Source organism: Scyliorhinus canicula, chromosome 1 (genome assembly GCF_902713615.1).
Source record: "Scyliorhinus canicula chromosome 1, sScyCan1.1, whole genome shotgun sequence".
Classification (NCBI taxonomy): domain Eukaryota; kingdom Metazoa; phylum Chordata; class Chondrichthyes; order Carcharhiniformes; family Scyliorhinidae; genus Scyliorhinus; species Scyliorhinus canicula.
The window spans coordinates 40270717-40292304 of record NC_052146.1 but is presented as its reverse complement, the minus strand read 5'-3'; the positions used below and the strand labels follow the sequence as shown (position 1 = coordinate 40292304).

General features: G+C 47.1%; 1 protein-coding gene across 1 annotated transcript in view; it reads left to right on the top strand.

Annotated features, from left to right (window-relative positions):
* The window catches only part of tctn1 (tectonic family member 1), a 77839-nt gene that overhangs the window by 14562 nt on the left and 41689 nt on the right, over positions 1–21588 (top strand). The window contains exons 4-9 of the mRNA XM_038788548.1: positions 5406–5551; positions 13023–13110; positions 13552–13664; positions 14151–14177; positions 20289–20417; positions 20598–20723. Coding sequence (XP_038644476.1) covers positions 5406–5551; positions 13023–13110; positions 13552–13664; positions 14151–14177; positions 20289–20417; positions 20598–20723 — 629 coding nt within the window. The remainder of the gene's footprint in view (positions 1–5405; positions 5552–13022; positions 13111–13551; positions 13665–14150; positions 14178–20288; positions 20418–20597; positions 20724–21588) is intronic.

Genomic DNA, 21588 nt, shown 5'->3' with positions numbered 1-21588 from the left:
GCTGGACTCCCCGAGCACCTAGCACACCTGTCCTCTCCCCCGAAAAACCTGCTCATCCTCGACCCAGTCATGTGGGCCCTATGCAGCACCTTGAACTGTATGAGGCTAAGCCTCGCACAGGAAGAGGAGGAATTCACTCTCTCCAGGGCATCCGCCCACGTCCCCTCCTCAATCTCCTCACCCAGCTCCTCTTCCCATTTACCCTTCAGTTCCTCCACCGAGGCCTCGTCTACCTCCTGCATTACCCGGTATATGTCCGAAATCCTCCCTCCTCCGACCCACACCCCCGAGAGCACCCTGTCCCGTACCCCCCGTGGCGGCAACAAGGGGAACCCCTCCATCTGCCGCCTGGCAAACGCCTTAACCTGCATGTACCGAAACATGTTCCCCGGGGGGAGCCCAAACTTCCCCTCTAACTCCCCCAAACTCGCGAACCTCCCCTCCACAAACAGGTCCCTCAATCTCCTAACCCCTGCCCTGTGCCAGCCCAGAAATCCGCCATCAATGCTCCCTGGGACAAACCGATGGTTCCCCCATATCGGGGCCTCCATCGAGCCCCCCACTTCTCCCCTGTGCCGTCTCCATTGCCCCCAAATTTTGAGGGTAGCCGCCACCACCGGTATACCTCGTTGGAGGGAGCGGCAACGGTGCCGTTACTAGCGCATCCAAGCTCGTGCCCACACAAGACGCCGCCTCCATCCTCTTCCATGCTGCCCCCTCCTCGTCCATTACCCACTTACGCACCATCGCTGCGTTGGCAGCCCAATAGTACCCACAGAGGTTGGGCAACGCCAGCCCCCCCATATCCCTGCCTCGTTCCAGGAACACTCTTCGAACCCTCGGAGTCCCATGCGCCCACACAAATCCCGTGATACTCCTGTTGACCCTCCTAAAAAAGGCCTTCGGGATAAGGATGGGGAGGCACTGGAACAGGAACAAAAACCTCGGGAGCACCGTCATCTTAACGGACTGCACCCTCCCCGCCAGTGACAGTGGTAACATATCCCACCTCTTAAACTCCTCCTCCATCTGTTCCACCAACCCTGTGAGGTTGAGCTTGTGTAGGGCCCCCCAGCTCCCCGCCACCTGGACCCCTAGGTACCTGAAGCTCTTCCCTGCCTGCTTCAATGGGAGCCTACCAATCCCCTCCTCTTGATCCCCCGGATGCACCACAAACACCTCACTCTTGCCCAGTTTCAACTTATACCCCGAGAAACCCCCGAATTCCCTAAGAATCCTCATCACCTCCGGCATCCCCCCCACCGGGTCCACCACATACAGCAACAGGTCGTCCGCGTACAGCGACACTCGATGCTCCTCCCCACCCCGCACCAGGCCCCTCCAGTTCCCTGACTCCCTCAATGCCATGGCCAGGGGCTCAATCGCCAACGCGAAGAGCAAGGGGGACAGGGGGCACCCCTGTCTCATCCCCCGGTACAGCCGAAAGTACTCCGACCTCCTCCTATTTGTGGTTACACTCGCCATCGGGGCCTCGTAGAGCAGCCTCACCCACTGGATAAACCCCTCCCCAAACCCAAACTTCTCCAACACCTCCCACAAATACTCCCACGCAACCCTATCGAAGGCCTGCTCCGCATCTAATGCCACCACTATCTCCGCCTCCCCTTCCACCACCGGCATCATAATGCCGTTGAGGAGCCTTCGAACATTTGTGTTCAGCTGCCTTCCCTTCACAAACCCCGTCTGGTCCTCATGTATGACCCCCGGCACACAATCCTCTATTCTAGTGGCCAGGATCTTTGCCAGCAGCTTTGCATCGGCGTCCAGCAGCGAAATCGGCCTATATGATCCACACTGCAGAGGGTCCTTGTCCCGCTTCAGGATCAAGGAAATCAGCGCCCGTGACATAGTTGGAGGCAGAGCCTCCCCCTCCCTTGCCTCGTTAAAGGTCCGGACCAGCAGGGAGCCCAACAGGTCCAAATACTTTTTATAGAATTCCGCCGGAAACCCGTCGGGCCCCGGCGCATTCCCCGACTGCATGCTCCCTATCCCTTTGACCACCTCCTCCAGCTCGATCGGCACCCCTAGTCCCTCCACCTGCTCCTCTTCCACCCTCGGGAATCGCAGCGTGTCCAAGAAGTGCCCCATCCCACCCTCCTCCACCGGGGGTTCAGACTGGTACAATTCCCCATAGAAGTCCCTGAAGACCCCATTGACATCTACCCCCCTCCGCACCACCTTCCCAGCTCTATCCATCACTCCCCCAATCTCCCTGGCCGCGTCTCGCTTCCGGAGCTGGTGCGCCAACATCCTTCTCGCCTTCTCCCTGTATTCATACACCGCCCCCTGTGCTTTCCTCCACTGAGCTTCCGCCTTTCTGGTCATCAGTAGGTCGAATCTGGCCTGAAGGCTACGTCTCTCCCCCAGCAATCCCTCCTCTGGGGCCTCCGCATATCTCCTATCCACCTGCACCATCTCCCCTATCAGTCTCTCCCTCTCCCTCTGCCCACCCCTCTCCCTATGGGTTCGGGTGGAGATCAATTCCCCCCTCATCACCGCCTTCAGTGCCTCCCAGACCGTCCCTACTCGAACCTCCCCGTTATCATTGGCCTCGAGGTACCTCTCGATACACCCCCGAACCCTCCCGGCCACCTCCTGATCTGCCAACAGCCCCACCTCCATGCACCAGAGCGGACGTTGATCCCTCTCTTCCCCCAGCCCGAGGTCCACCCAGTGCGGGGCATGATCCGAAATGGCAATGGTGGAGTATTCCGCATCCTCCGCCCTCGAAACCAACCCCCTGCTCAGGACAAAAAAATCAATCCTCAAGTAGGCCTTATGTACATGGGAGAAAAACGAGTATTCCCTGGCCCTTGGCCTCGCAAGCCTCCAGGGGTCCACCCCCCCCCCCCCCCCATCTGGTCCATGAATCCCCTCAGCACCTTAGCCGCCGCCGACCTCCTACCCATTCAGGACTTGGATCGATCCAATGGGGGATCCAGTACTGTGTTAAAGTTTCCCCCCCCCCCCCCCCCCCCCATGATCAGACACCCCGCCTCCAGGTCCGGAATGCGGCCCAACATACGCCGCATAAACCCCGCATCGTCCCAATTTGGGGCATAGACATTCACCAACACCACCCGCTCCCCCTGCAGCTTGCCACTCACCATCACGTACCTCCCGCCACTGTCAGCCACCACCTTCAACGCCTCAAACGACACCTTCTTCCCCACCAGGATCGCCACCCCCTTACTCTTCTCATCCAGCCATGAGTGGAACACCAGGCCCACCCACCCCTTCCTCAGCCGGACCTGATCCACCACTCTCAGATGTGTCTCCTGGAGCATGGAAACATCCGCCTTCAGTCCCTTCAGGTGCGCAAATACTCGGGCCCGTTTGACCGGCCCATTCAGCCTCCTCACATTCCAAGTTATCAGCCGGATCCAAGGGCTCCCTGCCCCCTTCCCCTGCCGATTAGCCATACCCCATCCCTTGCCCACCCCTGGCCAGCGTCCCACGCTCTGCCCGTTTCCCACGGCGGCAACTCCCCCCCTCCAGCACCCCCTGCGTCCTCCAGCTCCTTCCTGACCATTTCAGCAGCAACCTGGTACCCCTAGGACCCCTCCTAGCCGCGCCCCCCCCTCTACAGCACTCCCGTGAGCCAGCTAACTTCTGCTGACCCCGGCGACTCCCGCCCTACTTTCGGCTCCTCCCAACGTGGGCCTGCCCCACCTCCATTGTGCCCGTCAACGAGTCCCCCTCCCCCCGCTCCTGCGCGGGAAAAGAAAACACGCCCCCACCCTCTCACAGCGGGGAAACCCCGCAGAAAGCCCGCGTTTTCGCCCTGCCGGGCCCCGCCTCCTCCAGGGCCACTCCCATTGTCAGTCCCCCCCACCAGCTCCCCGAACTCCCCGTTTACCCCTCTGCCCGAACCCGTCCACCTGACCCCTGCTTAAAAACCCATATATAAAAAACCGTACGACATCACCCCACCCACCCTAAAGCCACCCCACATCTTACACTAAACCAAGCAAATACAAATACAGTGTTATACAGCATCCCCCATCAGGGGGACCCTCAGTTTGAGTCCAGCTTCTCAGCCCGCACAAAGGCCCACGCCTCCTCCGGGGACTCAAAATAGTGGTGCCGATCCTTATAGGTGACCCACAGACCCGCCGGCTGCAACATTCCAAACTTCACCCTCCGTCTGTGTAGCACCGCCTTCGTCCGGTTAAACCCGGCCCTCCGCCTCGCCACCTCCGCACTCCAGTCCTGGAAGATCCGCACCTCCGTGTTCTCCCATTTGCTGCTCCGCTCCTTCTTGGCCCACCGGAGCACACACTCACGATCCACGAACCGGTGGAACCTCACCAACACCGCCCACGCAGCTTGTTCGGCTTGGGCCTCCTAGCCAGAATTCTGTGGGCCCCCTCCAACTCCAGGGGCCCCTGGAAGGACCCAACCCCCTTCAGCGAGTTTAGCATCATCACCACATAGGCCGCTAGGTCCGACCCCTCCAGCCCTTCCGTGAGGCCCAGGATCCGCAAATTCTTCCTCCTCGACCGGTTGTCCAGCTCCTCGAACCGCTCCTGCCATAGACATTCTTAACTATAGCATTTTTGTCAATCTGAATGATTGAACGGCAATTACATTGTCTAACCATTTTCAAAATCAACTTGTATCATACCCCGAACTTCTGATTTGCCTTTCCTGAAGTATTGATTTCAGCTGGAGTACAGTTCCATTGATGTTGCTAAACCTACACCTGAGCCACTTGGTTTTTCTTCTCATGTGAGCGTGGACAATAAGCAATGGCATATTATTCTGCCACATCTTCACCCGACAATCACTTATGCACGCTTTCTGGCATGGGTTTTCAAAAGCAATTGAGAATGAAAATCGTGACTGATTTTGTTTTTCAGTCAGGGTTTTGAAAACAAAAGACATGTGTCTTTAACGGATGTTGTAGTTCTAGTATAGAAACTGGTGCCTTCCTAATCCCTGTGATTCAGTATTTCACCAGACATTGCATTTATATATTTAGTCATGGAAGGAGTTACATTTGGATTTCTTTTTAATTTAGTTTATACATTACTTTTTCCATTTCCTGTCATTTAATAAAATGTGGTGAATGAAGCCACTTGTATCAAGTTATCTGTCTGCAAGAAAAGACTGAACCTGACTGAGAGTCTAATATCTTTGCCAATGTTAATGACAACCAAAATAATTAATACCACAAAATAAATGTTTTATTATTCCAGGCTCAAACATCCAGATACATCGCACCTTCAGTAGTAGTTTTTGTAAATGAACAATTAATGTTCAACGTTTTCATGATATTGCAAAAGTTTTTTTGAAATGGCACTATATTTCCATAAGTAGCAGTTTGTTTCCAAACATTTATTCAAATCTAACTGTTCTTGTGTTTATGCTTTAACCCTCAGACAGGGCAGGATTATCCTTTTTTGCCCCAGAAGTGCCAACCACTGATAACTTTGACAACTTAATGAACCAGTTTCGTGGGTTTTCCTTTAGTCCTGCTGAAGCACCTCCTAATACACCATCTACAAGTAAATCTGGTGGCTATCAGGTAATAATTATGAGAACTTTGGAAATGATCAAATCTTATTAGATCTGCATTTTGCCATGAATGGAAGACTTCAGTTACAAGGATAATTTGGAGATAAACTGGAGTTATTCTCCCTAAAGAAGAGAATGTTGAGAGGAGATTTGATTGATGTGATTAAAACCATGGGGGAAGGGCAGATGAGATAAGAGCTGTTCCATTTGGCAAAGGCATTGAGAAGCAGAGTAAACCAATGTATGGTGATTAGCAACAGAACCAAATGTGACACGGGAATTTTCTTTATGCAGTGAGTGTTTAGGATCTGCCTCAGAATGTAGTGGAGGCAGATTCAATTGTGTTTTTCAAAAGGGAACTGCAAAGCACCTGGAGATTTTTTGAAAAGATGCATGTTTACTGGGAAAGGATGGGGGAGAGGCACTAGCTAAAATGCTGAGTGGCACCAGCTAAAGTGTTACATAGATACATAGATCATACAATGCAGAAGGAGGCCATTCGGCCCATCGAGTCTGCACCTACCCACTTTAGCCCTCACTTCCACCGCATCCCCATAAGGCCTTTCTACATAATTGTAACATGGGGTGAAATTCTCCCCAACCCGGCGGGGCGGGGGGTCCCGGCATAGTGGAGTGGCACCAACCACTCCGCACCTTTAGGGGCCAAGCCCTCACATTGAGGGGCTAGGCCCGCGCCGGAGCGGTTAGCACCACACCGACTGGCGCCCAAACCGGCTCCAGCGGCCTTTGACGCCCGGCGCCGGGGCTGGCCGAAAGGCCTTCGCCGGTTCGCGCATACGCCGGTGCTGACGTCACCACCGGCACATGCGCGCTGGGGGATTCTCTTCTGCCTCCGCCGTGGAGGCCGTGGCGACGGCGGAAGAAAAAGAGTGCCCCCACGGCACTGGCCCACCCGCCGATCGGTGGGCCCTGATCGCGGGCCTGGCCACCGTGGGGGCACCTCCCGGGGTCCGATCGCCCCGCGCCACCCCAGGGGCCCGCTCACGCCGCCGGCACAGAGGTGGTTCAAACCACGGCGGCGGGAGAGGCCTCTCAGCGGCAGGCCTTCGGCCCATCCAGGCCGGAGAATAACGGCAGCACAGAAACCCATTCTCCAAGGCGGGCGGCGGGATTGGCGACACGCCGACTTTTTGCGGGTGGGAGAATTCTGGACATGGCGGGGGCAGGATTTTCGGCGGCCCCGGGCGATTTCGCCCCTGATTTGCGAACTTTTATACGAGATGCCCTGTCCGATGAAGGCAAGCATGCCATATGCTTTCTTTCCCACCATTTCCATCTGACCTGCTACTTTTAAGGATCTATTGACCTGCACGTCCAGATCTCTTGTGTCTCTATTCTCCAGATGGCACTGCCATTTATTTTATAGCTCCCACCTGAATTGGATCTCCCAAAATGCATCACTTCACTTTTGTTTGGGTTAAATTCCATCTGCTATATCTCCACCAAATTTTGAAGCCTATCTATATCCTACTGTATTCTCTGACAATCTTCATCACTATCTGCATCTCTAGCAATTTAAAAAAAAATTAGAGTTCCCAATTATTTCTTTTCCAATTGAGGAGCAATTTAGCATGGCCAATCCACCTACCCTGCACATCTTTGGGTTGTGGGGGCGAAACCTACGCAAACACGGGGAGAACGTGCAAACTCCACACGGACAGTGACCCTGAGCCGGGATTGAACCTGGGACCTCGGTGCCGTGAAACAGCAGTGCTAACCACTGCACCACCATGCTGCCCTTGGAACACCAGCAATCTTAGTATCATCCGCAAACTTGCTAATCAGACCAGCTACATTTTCTTCCAAGTCATTAATATATATTACAAAGGTAATTGTTAAGCGATTACAATGGAAATGAAATCACGTTGTTAGGAGCATGCAAGCTCAATGTCAATGTTAAAAACAGAATTCACACATTAAAATTTTCCGTTGTGGCGGCAGACCGCGAATCTCTGATAGTAGAAGCATGTGAGGAACTGCAGCTAGTTAAACGGGTTTACAGTGTAGACAACTCTGCAACAAGCCTACATGTCTCAGGAGACTCCATACTAAATGATTTTCCATGGCTTCAGCACTTTGCTTTACACATACAAAATCCAATTAAAGGAGAACACGAAGCCAGTGATTCACGCACCAAGACGTGTACCAGCTCCACTGAGAGACAAATTGAAGGCTGGGCATGAGAGGATGATAGTTTTAGGCGTAATTAAGCGCATAGAATAACCTTCAGACTGGGTAAACTATGGTTTGTGTCACAAGTTTAATGGAGACCTACGAATCTGTATGGACTCTAAAGATCTGGACCTCAACATAATGAGAGAATCCACACTCATTACGGTCAATGATGCTAACAAAACTCCATGAAGGGCTCTTGGGGATGGAAAAGTGCAAGCGAAGAGCCAAGGATGCAGTTTATTGGCCAGGGATAAACCACGACATTGAAATGATGTGGGTGAGATAATCACAACTCCCTGGCAGAAGGTTGGCAACGATCTCTTTCACTTGAATGGAAAGGAATACCTACTGAATATAGACTAAGTTTTTAACTATCCAGAGATAGCACAGCTATCGAATTCCACAGATGTGTCATTAAAAATGTTAAAGAGATTTTTGTGCGCCACGGGATACTGAACATAGCCATGAGTGACAATGATCCCTATTTCGACAGTTGGGAGTGGACAGAATTTGCACGGCAGTGTGACTTCAAACACATCACCTCGAGTCCTCTGTACCCTCAGAAGGGCGTTCATATCGTTAAACAGCTCCTGAAAAAAGCATTAGATAGCCAAGATGACACCTATCTCGCACTCCTAATTTATCGCTCTGCACCATTAATCAATGGCCGTTCACCAGCTCAGTTGCTGATGAACAGGCAACTGAGAACGACCTTGCCCTATATCCCACAAGAACCAGTGAACCATACATTCGAGAGGCAACTGATCTCGCAAAAAAAGGAGGCAAAAGGGATTTTACGATAGATCTGCGAAAAGGCTCCAACCGTTGCATCCAGATGATATAGTCAGACTGGAAGATTCCAAAGGGAATGGATGGTCTAAGTATGTGAAAGTACTGTGACATGCAGATCCAAACTCCTATCTCATCATCACGGATGATGGTGTTGTCTTAAGAAGGAATAGAAGAGCTCTGCTGAAAGTTTGGCATCTTTTTGTAATGCAACCAACAGCAGAAGTAGGTAATAGTCTGAAGATAGCTGAAGACGATACAGTGCAGCATACAGAGCAACAACAGGATATACACAACAATACAAGAAGAACAACAAGCAGCATCCACAACGACAAAGAAAGATGAAGTAACTTCACAGGTTCAGCAGCCTCTGAGAAGATCAACAATTTGAGAGACTGAATTTGTGACAGACTGAAAATAGTTTAAAGATGTAAATGCTTATGCATATCATATTGTATTGTAGAAAATTATCTAATTAATGTAAATAATTACATTGTTCAAAGGAAAGGGGATGTGATGATAAGCATGAAGCTATTCTGTATATAATATTGTACACGACCCCCGACCAACAGTTGACAGCGTGGCAATGTAAGTCTACCATGCGGCTCTGTGCATGGGGCAGTTGGGGGTAAGTCGTGTTGGTGGATATACGTATTTTTCAGTAGCTCTATAATAGTTAGTATCAGTAGTTTGTTATTTATTTATTCCAGTTATCTTTACCATGCACTTGTTTCATAATAAATAATTTAAACTATGGTGCATTATTCATATTGGCCAGTCGACAGAATATTTCAACGGAGAGCATTAACTACATGCAGGTGGTGAAGGCACGGAGACCAGATGGATTCCCAGTGGACTTCGACAAAAAATTCACTGCAGTACCTGTGGGAGATGTTCATAGTCTCACCAAAAAGGGGCACCCTATCCCCAAAGGTAGCACGAGTTTCAATCTCGCTGATACCCAAGAAAGACAGGGACCTGACCGAATGTGGGTCCCATAGACCCACCTCGCTGCTCAATGTAGACACGGAAATACTAGCCATGGTCGTGGCTAGGCGACTGGAGAACTGTGTACCAGAGGTGGTTGTAGAGGACCAAATGGGCTTTGTTAAGGGTAGGCAGCTAACATCAAACATCAGGCGCCTGCTGAACGTAGTAATGAGCCTACCAGGGGAGCGAACTGGACAGTACCGGACCAAGCTCGAGTCCCAGACTAGCCTCACAGACCACTGCCAACAATGCAAGGTCTGCAAGACATACGGGCTAAAAGATGAAGGCATGTAAAATCGCCGGCTTCAATGCACCCCTCCGTGATGAGCTCAACACATTCTATGCACGCTTTGAGCAAGATGTCAGGGTGAGCACGCCCTCCACCCCAGAAGCTTCGGATGAATTTGTATCTGAGGTCACCATTGCAGATGTCTGAGCAGCCTTCTCGAAGGTCAATCCACAGAAACCACTGGCCTGGATGGGGTACCCGGACGAGCACTGAGGTCTTCTGCGGATCAGCTGGTGGGGGTATTCGCAGACATCTTCAACCTCTCTTTACAACAATCTGAGGTCCCTATCTGCTTCACGAAGACAACTAGCATCCCTGTACCAAAGAAAAGCTAAGCAGCGTGCCTTAATGACTATCATCCAGTGGCTCTCACATCCATCATTATGAAGTGCCTCGAAAGGTTGGTCATGGCACGAATCAACTCCAGCCTCCCAGATTGCTTTGATCCACTACAGTTCGCCTACCAGCCTACAACCGTCCACAGCAGATGCCATCTCCCTGGCCCTGCACTCAACCCTGGAACACCTAGATAACAAAGACACCTATGTCACACTCCTATTTATTGACTACAGCTCAGCCTTCAACACCATTATTCCTACGAAACTCATCTCCAAACTCCGTGGCCTGGGCCTCGGCTCCTCCCCCTGTGACTGGATCCTGAACTTTCTAACCCACAGGCCACAATCAGTAAGTATAGGCGACAACACCTCCTCCATGATCACCCTCAACACCGGTGCCCCACTAGGCTGTGTCCTCAGCCCACTATTATACTCCTTATACACCACCTATGACTGTGTGGCCAAATTCCCCTCCAATTACACCACCGAAGTGGGACGGATCTCAAACAATGACGAGACAGAGTACAGACATGAGATAGAGAATCTGGTGAACTGGTGCAACGAAAATAATCTCTCCCTCAATGTCAACAAAACGAAGGAGATTGTCATCGACTTCAGGAAACGGAGTGGGGAACATGCCCCTGTCTACATCAATGGGAACGAAGTAGAAAGGGTCGAGAGCTTCAAGTTTTTGTGTGTCCAGATCACCAACACCCTGTCCTTGTCCTCCCCATGCTGACACTATAGTTAAGAAAGCCCACCAACGACTCTACTTTCTCAGCATTCTTTCTGGTTGCATAACAGCTTGGCATGGATCCTGCTCTGCTCAAGACCACAGGAAACTACAAAACGTCGTGAATGTAGCCCTATCCATCACGCAAACTAGCCTCCCATCCATGGACTTTGTCTATAATTCCCGCTGCCTCGGAAAGGCAGCCAGCATAATTAAGGACCCTTGCATCCTGACATACCCTCTTCCACCTTCTTCCTTCAGGAAAATTATACAAAAGATGGAGCTCACATACCAACCGCCTCAAAAACAACTTATTCCCTTCTGCCATCAGACTTTTGAATGGACGTACCTCGTATTACGTTGATCATTTCTCTACACCGTAGCCAAGACTGTTACATTACATTCTGCATTCTCTCCTTCCTTCCCGTTGTCTGTATAGCATGCAAGAAACAATACTTTTCACTGTATACTAATACATGTGACAATAATAAATCAAATCAAAGAACACCCAGAGGTGATCATCTCCCTGGACGCAGAAAAGGCCTTTGACAGATCGAGTGGATTTGGATTGCATTTCGTTTATTGTCACGTGTACCGAGGTACAGTGAAAAGTATTGTTCTGCGAACAGCTCAACAGATCATTAAGTACATGAAAAGAAAAGAAAATACATGGTAGGGCAACACAAGGTACACAATGTAACTACATACCACTGGCATCGGGTGAAGCATATAGGGGTGTTGTGTTAATCATGTCAGTCCATAAGAGGGTCATTTAGGAGTCAGGTAACAGCGGGGAGGAAGCTGTTTTTGAGTCTGTTTGTGCGTGTTCACAGACGTTTGTGTCTCCTGCCCAATCAAAGAAGTTGGAAGAGTGAGTAAGCCGGGTGGGAGGGGTCTTTGATTATGCTGTCGGCTTTTCCCAGGCAGCGGGAGGTGTAGATGGGGGTCAATGGATGGGAGGCAGGTTCGTGTGATGGATTGGGCAGTGTTCACGACTTCTAAAGTTTGAAGATCCAAAGTTTGAAGATCTCTGAAGATCCAAATGAGGAAGTACCTCAGAGGTACTGGAGCAGTTTGGGCTTGGAGCAGGGTTCACGCATGGGTGAAACTTCTGGACAGTACTCCCATGGCCAGGATTATGGCTATGCCTGCTTTTATTCACCCTGGCGATCGCCCTCAGAACGGCAAAAAAATGGAAGGGGATCCAGAGAGGGAATATAGAGCATCTCTATGCCGATGATCTGCCCCTCTACGTCTTGGACCCCCAAAGCACCATTGGCGGGGGGCATTGGGGGGGAGGGGCAGAGCTGGAGGGGCTGCCATTCAAGCATGTCCAAAACAAATTTCCGCTACCTGGAGATCCAAATTGCCCATGACTGGACACTGATTCACAAATGGAACCTGACTAGTCTGGTGGAGGAAGTAAGGAAGGAACTGCAGGTGCGCCGAGCAGAGGGTGCAGAAGATCAAGATGAACCTGTTGCCCAGGTTCCTCTTCGTGTTCAGATACAGTAAGAAGTCTTACAACACTATATTAAAGTCTAACAGGTTTGTTTGGAGTCACTAGCTTTTGGAGCGGAGTTCCTTCATCCCGTGAATGTTGACTAATCTGATGCACTGCAGCACAGTCAATAAAGCTGGGGGGGAAGTGGATAGACGAGCCACAGATCGTGCAGCAATACACAGGGAAATACACGCTAGATCCAACATCAGGCAGGGCAACTGAAGCAAATTGGCTAAATGGGGCCAACGGCCACAGGGAGGGGCAAAACATGTAGATGTAAATATTTATAGTGATCCTCGTTTGTGTTTTTTTTCAAACTCTTTGGTCTATTTTTGAACTTTTAATTTGCCTTGGTTGCTTTTGTTTGATGTTATGAACGGTTGTGACACTTGTAATTTAACATACAAACTGAAATATGTAGCAATAAAAACATTTATAGTAACTAAGCTGTATTTAGTTGCCATGGAGGTATTTCATAATTGGTATTCAGCACTGTCAATGACAAATCTGATTTCACCATCTAAATGAGCAAATGTGTTGGATAATCATGTGTATGGTGAAATATAGAAGTATCTCAAAACAATATAGACAAAAACAAATGCCGAATATTAATCCACTCACTCCTTTTTCTTTTAAACTTAGTATGGTGTTCCTATTAAAGTTGTTGATGGTTTTCTGAGACTTCCTGCTCCTCTGGCAACATCTGCATGTGCTGACAACAACCCTGCAGGTAAGAGGTATTTATCTAATTTTTCTAGAGTAGGATAACAGAAATGTGTTTATGTGGAAATTCCATATTTGAAGTTGCATTTAGTTGTATTAAAATTGAAGTGATTTTTTAAGCTGCTTTTTCTGGTGAATCTTGTGCATACCTATCACATTGGTTACTGCAACTTCACACCATTTCATATATTTCATTGCAGAGCCTTTCAACAAGGTACTGGTATATCACAGCTTTGAGGACAGCAGAGCATCTCAAACAGTAATTTTCTGATTTCATGCTGATAGCCTCACCGTTATCTAGCACAAAATTCAGGCCATTACAACGTGCATTGATACTGCTAATCCATAATAATTAATGCTGTGAGTGATGAACAGCCTCAAAGATGGTTTTGATGTTATGTAAAGTTATATTTTATTGACCGTTGACTCTTGTTTCTTTGGATTGTAGGTTTTTTAGTAAATCAGGCAACACGTTGCAGTAGAAAGTTTGACATTGTAATAGATTGCGGTAATTTCCAAGCATTAAGCATGAAAAACTACCTCAGTTCTAATATTTTTCCAGTAAGTTATGAATGCTATACTTTAGAAAAATTTAAGTTGTCATCCTGAAGTAAAGTGTACTAAATAATCATGATTAGTTAATGAACTGCTCATTAACATCAATTACAATATTTTAACAATTCAAATTAAAGCCAGATCATCCAATTTCTGTATTTGTTGACTTCCAAGTGTATGATTATATGAAACATTTATGACCAACTAATTAAGTTAGTTGTACTATGACCAATTTATTTATATTTTAATAAATACATTTTCTGCAATGATAGCATTGTTTTACTTTGAGTAGTATTGACACTGTCTTTCTTTAATTAAGGAAAGAGTTTTTCTGGGATTGTGCCCAGATTTGTAGGGTGTTTCCAAAGTTTGAAACCTGTTGGTATAAATATCTTAATGTTGTATTGAATAAAATAATAATTCTGTCCAAGTTTTCCAAAACGTATCCTTTAAAACATGAGAAATTGATGTATTTAAATACATTTTTTTCAGAGCCCTAATCCAAAATTGAGCAACAGTGTAAGTATTTAACTTTTAATTCTTGTGTGTTATAGAAATGTTGGTAAATTGGTCTGAATTCTTACATTATGGAGGAAGCCTGCTAAAGATAAAATAGGTTAATTGTGTTCCATTCTCCCGATGGCTCATATGTGTTTTAGTAGGACTATTGATCCTCCATGTCTTGTTTTATTAATACTTCAGTTCCTGTTTTTTGAGTTTTGCAAATATAGCTTAAGAGTAGGGAACAAGATCTACCTCTAGTCTTGGCCTAGATTCATTCATATGTTAGTAACAAAATTTTGACAGAAATGTGAACATTGTGAAACTGGTTGGGAGAAACTAAAGCATATCTTTTGAGACCTATTTGGTGTTTTCCTGTCAGACATTCTTATCATTGGTTCTTTGGAATTGTTTGTACTAGATGTGTATCATTTAATTTTTCTGTGATCCTGTTAAAATATATATAATGGTCCCTTTAAGATCTAGCTGATTAACTCATGACTTTTAAATAATATTTTAAATTCATCTGATTAAGAACTGCTAAAAGTAAAAATTAAGTAAGTACGAGACTGAATTGAATGTTAATCCTTCTTACTGAGGTGTGTTGAGGAGTGGGGGCAAATAGAGGATATTCCAGATTCACATTATCCCATGTAACTCATGGATTTTATTGGCTCATGATAGGCACAAATTCCAATTAAAGCGTAAAAGTGCCATTGCAATATAAATAAGGCCTCATTGATTTGGGCATTTGGCTGTTTGACACAAAAACCCAATCTACAAGTCGACAACTTGTTTCTGTGGTTATTTGGATATTCAGTGTTCAGTTAGTAAGAAACGCAATAGGGCGGCACAGTGGTGCAACGGTTAGCACTGCTGCCTCAAATCGCTGATCACCCGGGTCACTGTCCAGGTGGAGTTAGCGCATTCTTCCCGTGACTGCGGAGTCTCACCCCACAACCCAAAAAAATGTGCAGGGTAGGTGGATTGGCCTTGCTTTCCCCTTAATTGGAAAAAAATAATTGGGGTACTGAGCGGTAACCATTGGTTAAATTGGTATAGCAATGACAGCGATTATTTTATAGATAATTGTGCTTAAAGAACTACTCTGGTGGGTTGGGAGGAGGGCGGTAATTAATCATTTATTAATTTTTTTTGTGTGTGTGTGTGTGTTCATTCTTAGCGATGCTTTGCTTTGATTTAACTGCTGCACCTAAGAGGCAGGAATACCATTACATCATTGGTTGGGGGGGGGGTCTGTGGACAATGAGCGGGAAATCTCAACCGTGTAAATGCCGTTTAGGGAGTTCCATTGGATTCTCCATTCCTGCCCGCTGAAAATGGGCAGAAAATACCCCACCCCACCCCGTATTAAAAATACTTCAATCATTTAAAATATACATATTAAGGAGCTAATTAAATTATGATAGAACATAGAACATAGAACATAGAACGATACAGCGCAGTACAGGCCCTTCGGCCCTCGATGTTGCACCGACATGGAAAAAAAAAACTAAAGGCCATCTAACCTACACTATGCCCTTATCATCCATATGCTTATCCAATAAATTTTTAAATGCCCTCAATGTTGGCGAGTTCACTACTGTTGCAGGTAGGGCATTCCACGGCCTCACCACTCTTTGCGTAAAAAACCCACCTCTGACCTCTGTCCTATATCTATTACCCCTCAATTTAAGGCTATGTCCCCTCGTGCTAGCCACCTCCATCCGCGGGAGAAGGCTCTCGCTGTCCACCCTATCTAACCCTCTGATCATTTTGTATGCCTCTATTAAGTCACCTCTTAACCTTCTTCTCTCTAACGAAAACAACCTCAAGTCCATCAGCCTTTCCTCATAAGATTTTCCCTCCATACCAGGCAACATCCTGGTAAATCTCCTCTGCACCCGTTCCAAAGCTTCCACGTCCTTCCTATAATGAGGCGACCAGAACTGTACGCAATACTCCAAATGCGGCCGTACCAGAGTTTGGTACAGCTGCATCATGACCTCATGGCTCCGGAACTCAATCCCTCTACCAATAAAGGCCAACACACCATAGGCCTTCTTCACAACCCTATCAACCTGGGTGGCAACTTTCAGGGATCTATGTACATGGACACCGAGATCCCTCTGCTCATCCACACTACCAAGAATTTTACCATTAGCCAAATATTCCGCATTCCTGTTATTCTTTCCAAAGTGAATCACCTCACACTTCTCCACATTAAACTCCATTTGCCACCTCTCAGCCCAGCTCTGCAGCTTATCTATGTCCCTCTGTAACCTGCAACATCCTTCCGCACTGTCTACAACTCCACCGACTTTAGTGTCGTCTGCAAATTTACTCACCCATCCTTCTGCGCCCTCCTCTAGGTCATTTATAAAAATGACAAACAGCAACGGCCCCAGAACAGATCCTTGTGGTACGCCACTCGTAACTGAACTCCATTCTGAACATTTCCCATCAACTACCACTCTCTGTCTTCTTTCAACTAGCCAATTTCTGATCCACATCTCTAAATCACCCTCAATCCCCAGCCTCCGTATTTTCTGCAATAGCCGACCGTGGGGAACCTTATCAAACGCTTTACTGAAATCCATATACACCACATCAACTGCTCTACCCTCGTCTACCTGTTCAGTCACCTTCTCAAAGAACTCGATAAGGTTTGTGAGGCATGACCTACCCTTCACAAAACCATGCTGACTATCCCTAATCATATTATTCCTATCTAGATGATTATAAATCGTATCTTTTATAATCCTCTCCAAGACTTTACCCACCACAGACGTTAGGCTCACCGGCCTATAGTTACCGGGGTTATCTCTACTCCCCTTCTTGAACAAAGGGACCACATTTGCTATCCTCCAGTCCTCTGGCACTATTCCTGTAGCCAATGATGACCTAAAAATCAAAGCCAAAGGCTCAGCAATCTCTTCCCTGGCTTCCCAGAGAATCCTAGGATAAATCCCATCCGGCCCCGGGGACTTATCTATTTTCACCTTGTCCAGAATTGCCAACACTTCTTCCCTACACACCTCAATGCCATCTATTCTAATAGCCTGGGTCTCAGCATTCTCCTCCTCAATATTATCTTTTTCTTGAGTGAATACTGACGAAAAGTATTCATTTAGTATCTCGCTTATCTCCTCAGCCTCCACACACAACTTCCCACCACTGTCCTTGACTGGCCCTACTCTTACCCTAGTCATTCTTTTATTCCTGACATACCTATAGAAAGCTTTTGGGTTTTCCTTGATCCTACCTGCCAAAGACTTCTCATGTCCCCTCCTTGCTCGTCTCAGCTCTCTCTTTAGATCCTTCCTCGCTTCCTTGTAACTATCAAGCGCCCCAACTGAAACTTCACGCCTCATCTTCACATAGGCCTCCTTCTTCCTCTTAACAAGAGATTCCACTTCTTTGGTAAACCACGGTTCCCTCGCTCGACCCCTTCCTCCCTGCCTGACTGGTACGTACTTATCAAGAACATGCAATAGCTGTTCCTTGAACAAGCTCCACATATCCAGTGTGCCCAACCCTTGCAGCCTACTTCTCCAACCAACACATCCTAAGTCATGTCTAATGGCATCATAATTGCCCTTCCCCCAGCTATAACTCTTGCTCTGCGGGGTATACTTATCCCTTTCCATCACTAACGTAAAGGTCACCGAATTGTGGTCACTGTCTCCAAAGTGTTCACCTACCTCCAGATCTAACACCTGGCCTGGTTCATTACCCAAAACCAAATCCAAAGTGGCCTCACCTCTTGTTGGCCTGTCAACATATTGTGTCAGAAAACCCTCCTGCACACATTGTACAAAGAACGACCCATCCAATGTACTCGAACTATATCTTTTCCAGTCAATATTAGGAAAGTTAAAGTCTCCCATAACAACTACCCTGTTACTTTCGCTCTTTTCCAGAATCATCTTCGCCATCCTTTCCTCTACATCTCTAGAACTATTAGGTGGCCTATAGAAAACTCCCAACAGGGTGACCTCTCCTTTCCTGTTTCTAACCTCAGCCCATACTACCTCGGAAGAAGAGTCCCCATCTTGCATCCTTTCTACCACCGTAATACTGTCCTTGACTAGCAGCGCCACACCTCCCCCTCTTTTGCCCCCTTCTCTGACCTTACTAAAGCACCTAAACCCCGGAACCTGCAGCAACCATTCCTGTCCCTGCTCTATCCATGTCTCTGAAATGGCCACAACATCGAAGTCCCAGGTACCAACCCATGCTGCCAGTTCCCCTACCTTATTTCGTATACTCCTGGCATTGAAATAGACACACTTCAAACCACAGACCTGAACACTGCCGCCCTCCTGCGAAGTCAAAACTGTGCTCCTGACCTCTCTACTCTCAATCTCTCGCACCCCAAAACTACAATCCAGGTTCCCATGCCCCTGCTGAATTAGTTTAAACCCCCCCAAAGAGTACTAACAAATCTCCCCCCCAGGATATTGGTGCCCCTCAGGTTCAGATGTAGACCATCCTGTCTATAGAGGTCCCACCTTCCCCAGAAAGAGCCCCAGTTATCCAGAAATCTGAATCCCTCCCGCCTGCACCATCCCTGTAGCCACGTGTTTAATTGCTCTCTCTCCCTATTCCTCATCTCACTATCACGTGGCACGGGCAACAACCCAGAGATAACAACTCTGTTTGTTCTCGCTCTGAGCTTCCATCCTAGCTCCCTAAAGGCCTGCCTGACATCCTTGTCCCCTTTCCTACCTATGTCGTTAGTGCCAATGTGGACTACGACTTGGGGCTGCTCCCCCTCCCCCTTAAGGACCCGGAAAACACGATCCGAGACATCACGTACCCTTGCACCTGGGAGGCAACATACCAAACGTGAGTCTCTCTCGCTCCCACAAAATCTCCTATCTGTGCCCCTGACTATTGAGTCCCCAATTACTAATATTCTACTCCTTTCCCCCCTTCCCTTCTGAGCAACAGGGACAGACTCCGTGCCAGAGGCCCGTACCCCATGGCTTACCCCTGGTAAGTCGTCCCCCCCACAAGTATCCAAAACGGTATACTTGTTACTCAGGGGAACGACCGCAGGGGGTCCCTGCACTGACTGCTTCTTCCCAGTCCCTCTTACAGTTACCCATCTATCTCCAGTCTTTGGTGTAACTACTTCCCTGAAGCTCCTATCTATGACCCCCTCTGCCTCCCGAATGATCCGAAGTTCATCCAGCTCAAGCTCCAGGTCCCTAACACGGTTTTTGAGGAGCTGGAGTTGGGTGCACTTCCCACAGATGAAATCAGCAGGGACACTGACGGCGTCCCTCACCTCAAACATTCTGCAGGAGGAGCATTGTACTGCCTTCCCTGACATCCCCTCTAGATTAAAAAAAAAACAAGAAAAAGAAAAAGAAAGGAAGAGCTTACCTGATATTACCTCAAACCCTGATCCCGCTGAAAGGTAAGCAAATTTAAAGGCACTCACTCACCTTCACGACAGGCCCCTGCTCCCGCTTCCCAACCACCGTGGGGTGGGGGGGTTGGTTAGAGGAGGAGGTAGGGTGGGAAACACTCACGAAGTGTTTCGGGTTTAACTGTCACTTGCCGACAGCCCCTCCACAAACCACCTTCAACTTAGGCTGACCGCACTGCACGTATGCAAATTTCCCCAGAACAGCTGATCAGTAACTCTGCTCTGCTGCCCTCTGCTGGTTGCTTGCCTTTACTCAAACTCCTTGGGTCTTCTTCGCAGGTTCACCTTCAACTTAGGCTGACCGCACTGCACGTATGCAAATTTCCCCAGAACAGCTGATCAGTAGCTCTGCTCTGCTGCCCTCTGCTGGTTGCTTGCCTTTACTCAAACTCCTTGGGTCTTCTTCGCAGGTTCACCTTCAACTTAGGCTGACCGCACTGCACGTATGCAAATTTCCCCAGAACAGCTGATCAGTAGCTCTGCTCTGCTGCCCTCTGCTGGTTCTTTAACTTTAACTTTAACTTTAACTTTAACTTTTTTTTTTGGATACAGCAACATTTTGTTTTCAAATCTAAATGTTCTGGCAACAGGTCTATAATGTTGCGAGTATATTCTGCCTAAACACCGTTTTGTGTTCCATATTATGGACAGATAGGTGCAGTTACTAATTAGTTTTATCCTTCTTCTAGATCCCATTCTTTCTTGCCTCTATAACTTTGAGATCTCTAAATGGAACACAAATACGTCTAAATGATCCAGCTGGTAATGATTGGACGCCTAGATTGCATGTTAATGTGTGTAGAAATGTAGTACTAGAGGTAAGTTTGCTTTTACTGGTTGCTTATTAAAGCCACACCTTGCTATATCATTATCATTTTTTTCGCCTTATTACTGCTTCCAAGTTCTGCAGAATGTAAAATGTTCAGTGTCTCTGTTGAATTTTGTAATAAAAAGCCCATATGATTTCTTTAAACCATGTTTTTTATTTATCTTGGTAGGTGAACTATATAATTGTGTATAATGATAAAGGAAAAATTGTAAATGCCTCTGCTGCTTTCACTCTTGGAATCATTAGCAATAGCATGGTACCAATACAACAACACTTCCAGATTACTTTCATTCAGGTACAGTAATTGAAAAATTATTTTTTGGAAAATGTCAGTGTAATTATAGCCATTTTTTTCGACCCCTTAAATGATTGTTCTGAGTAAATGCTCAATTATTGTTATTGAAACCTAGGGACTCCTGCAATAGCCATATAATTCTCAAAATATGTTTGGTGTTCACTGTGATTTTTATGATTTCTTATTTTTTCTCTTATTCTTGCTTAACTTCTTCACATTCCTTAGGGTGGCCTTACTGTTTAATCTGGGGCAGGGTGGAGAGAATAATGAGGACAGGATATTTAAGAGGTTTGCTGTAGTTTTGTGAGAACCTCTACGACTTTCCTTTTCTGATTAAAACACAGTTAATCCCCATGATTGCAGCATTTTGAGTTTGTACCTTTTATGGTATGAACTGAACTAACGTAAAGATTTATCTCATCAGGATTTTGCCTTTTCAAAATTTAATATCAAAAAGGTTATCCATGAGCCACTTCTGAAGTGCAAGCATGTGAAGCCATTCATGGACCTTTTTGGTTCAAACTTTTCAAAATATATAATTTCAGTTTTTTATGGTTTTCGGTTCTCCGTTTTACATTATTGTAATGCTTTATCATCTCTCAAAATATCTCGATGCACTTCACGAAATGCTGTTGTTATGAAGGAAAATATAGCAAATTGTGAAAATAAATTTTACAAACAGTAAGGAAATAGATGACGTTTTTCTTTCACAGTTAAAGGAATGTAGGCTTGGACAGAGGGGAACTCCACATTTCTTTTATCAGTACTGTGTGACATTATAGAAATGAACAGCATATGAAGAGTTAATGTTATGTTAAGCCTAGCCACTAGGGGGAGCTAAGGGACAGTACTATAAATTGAACTA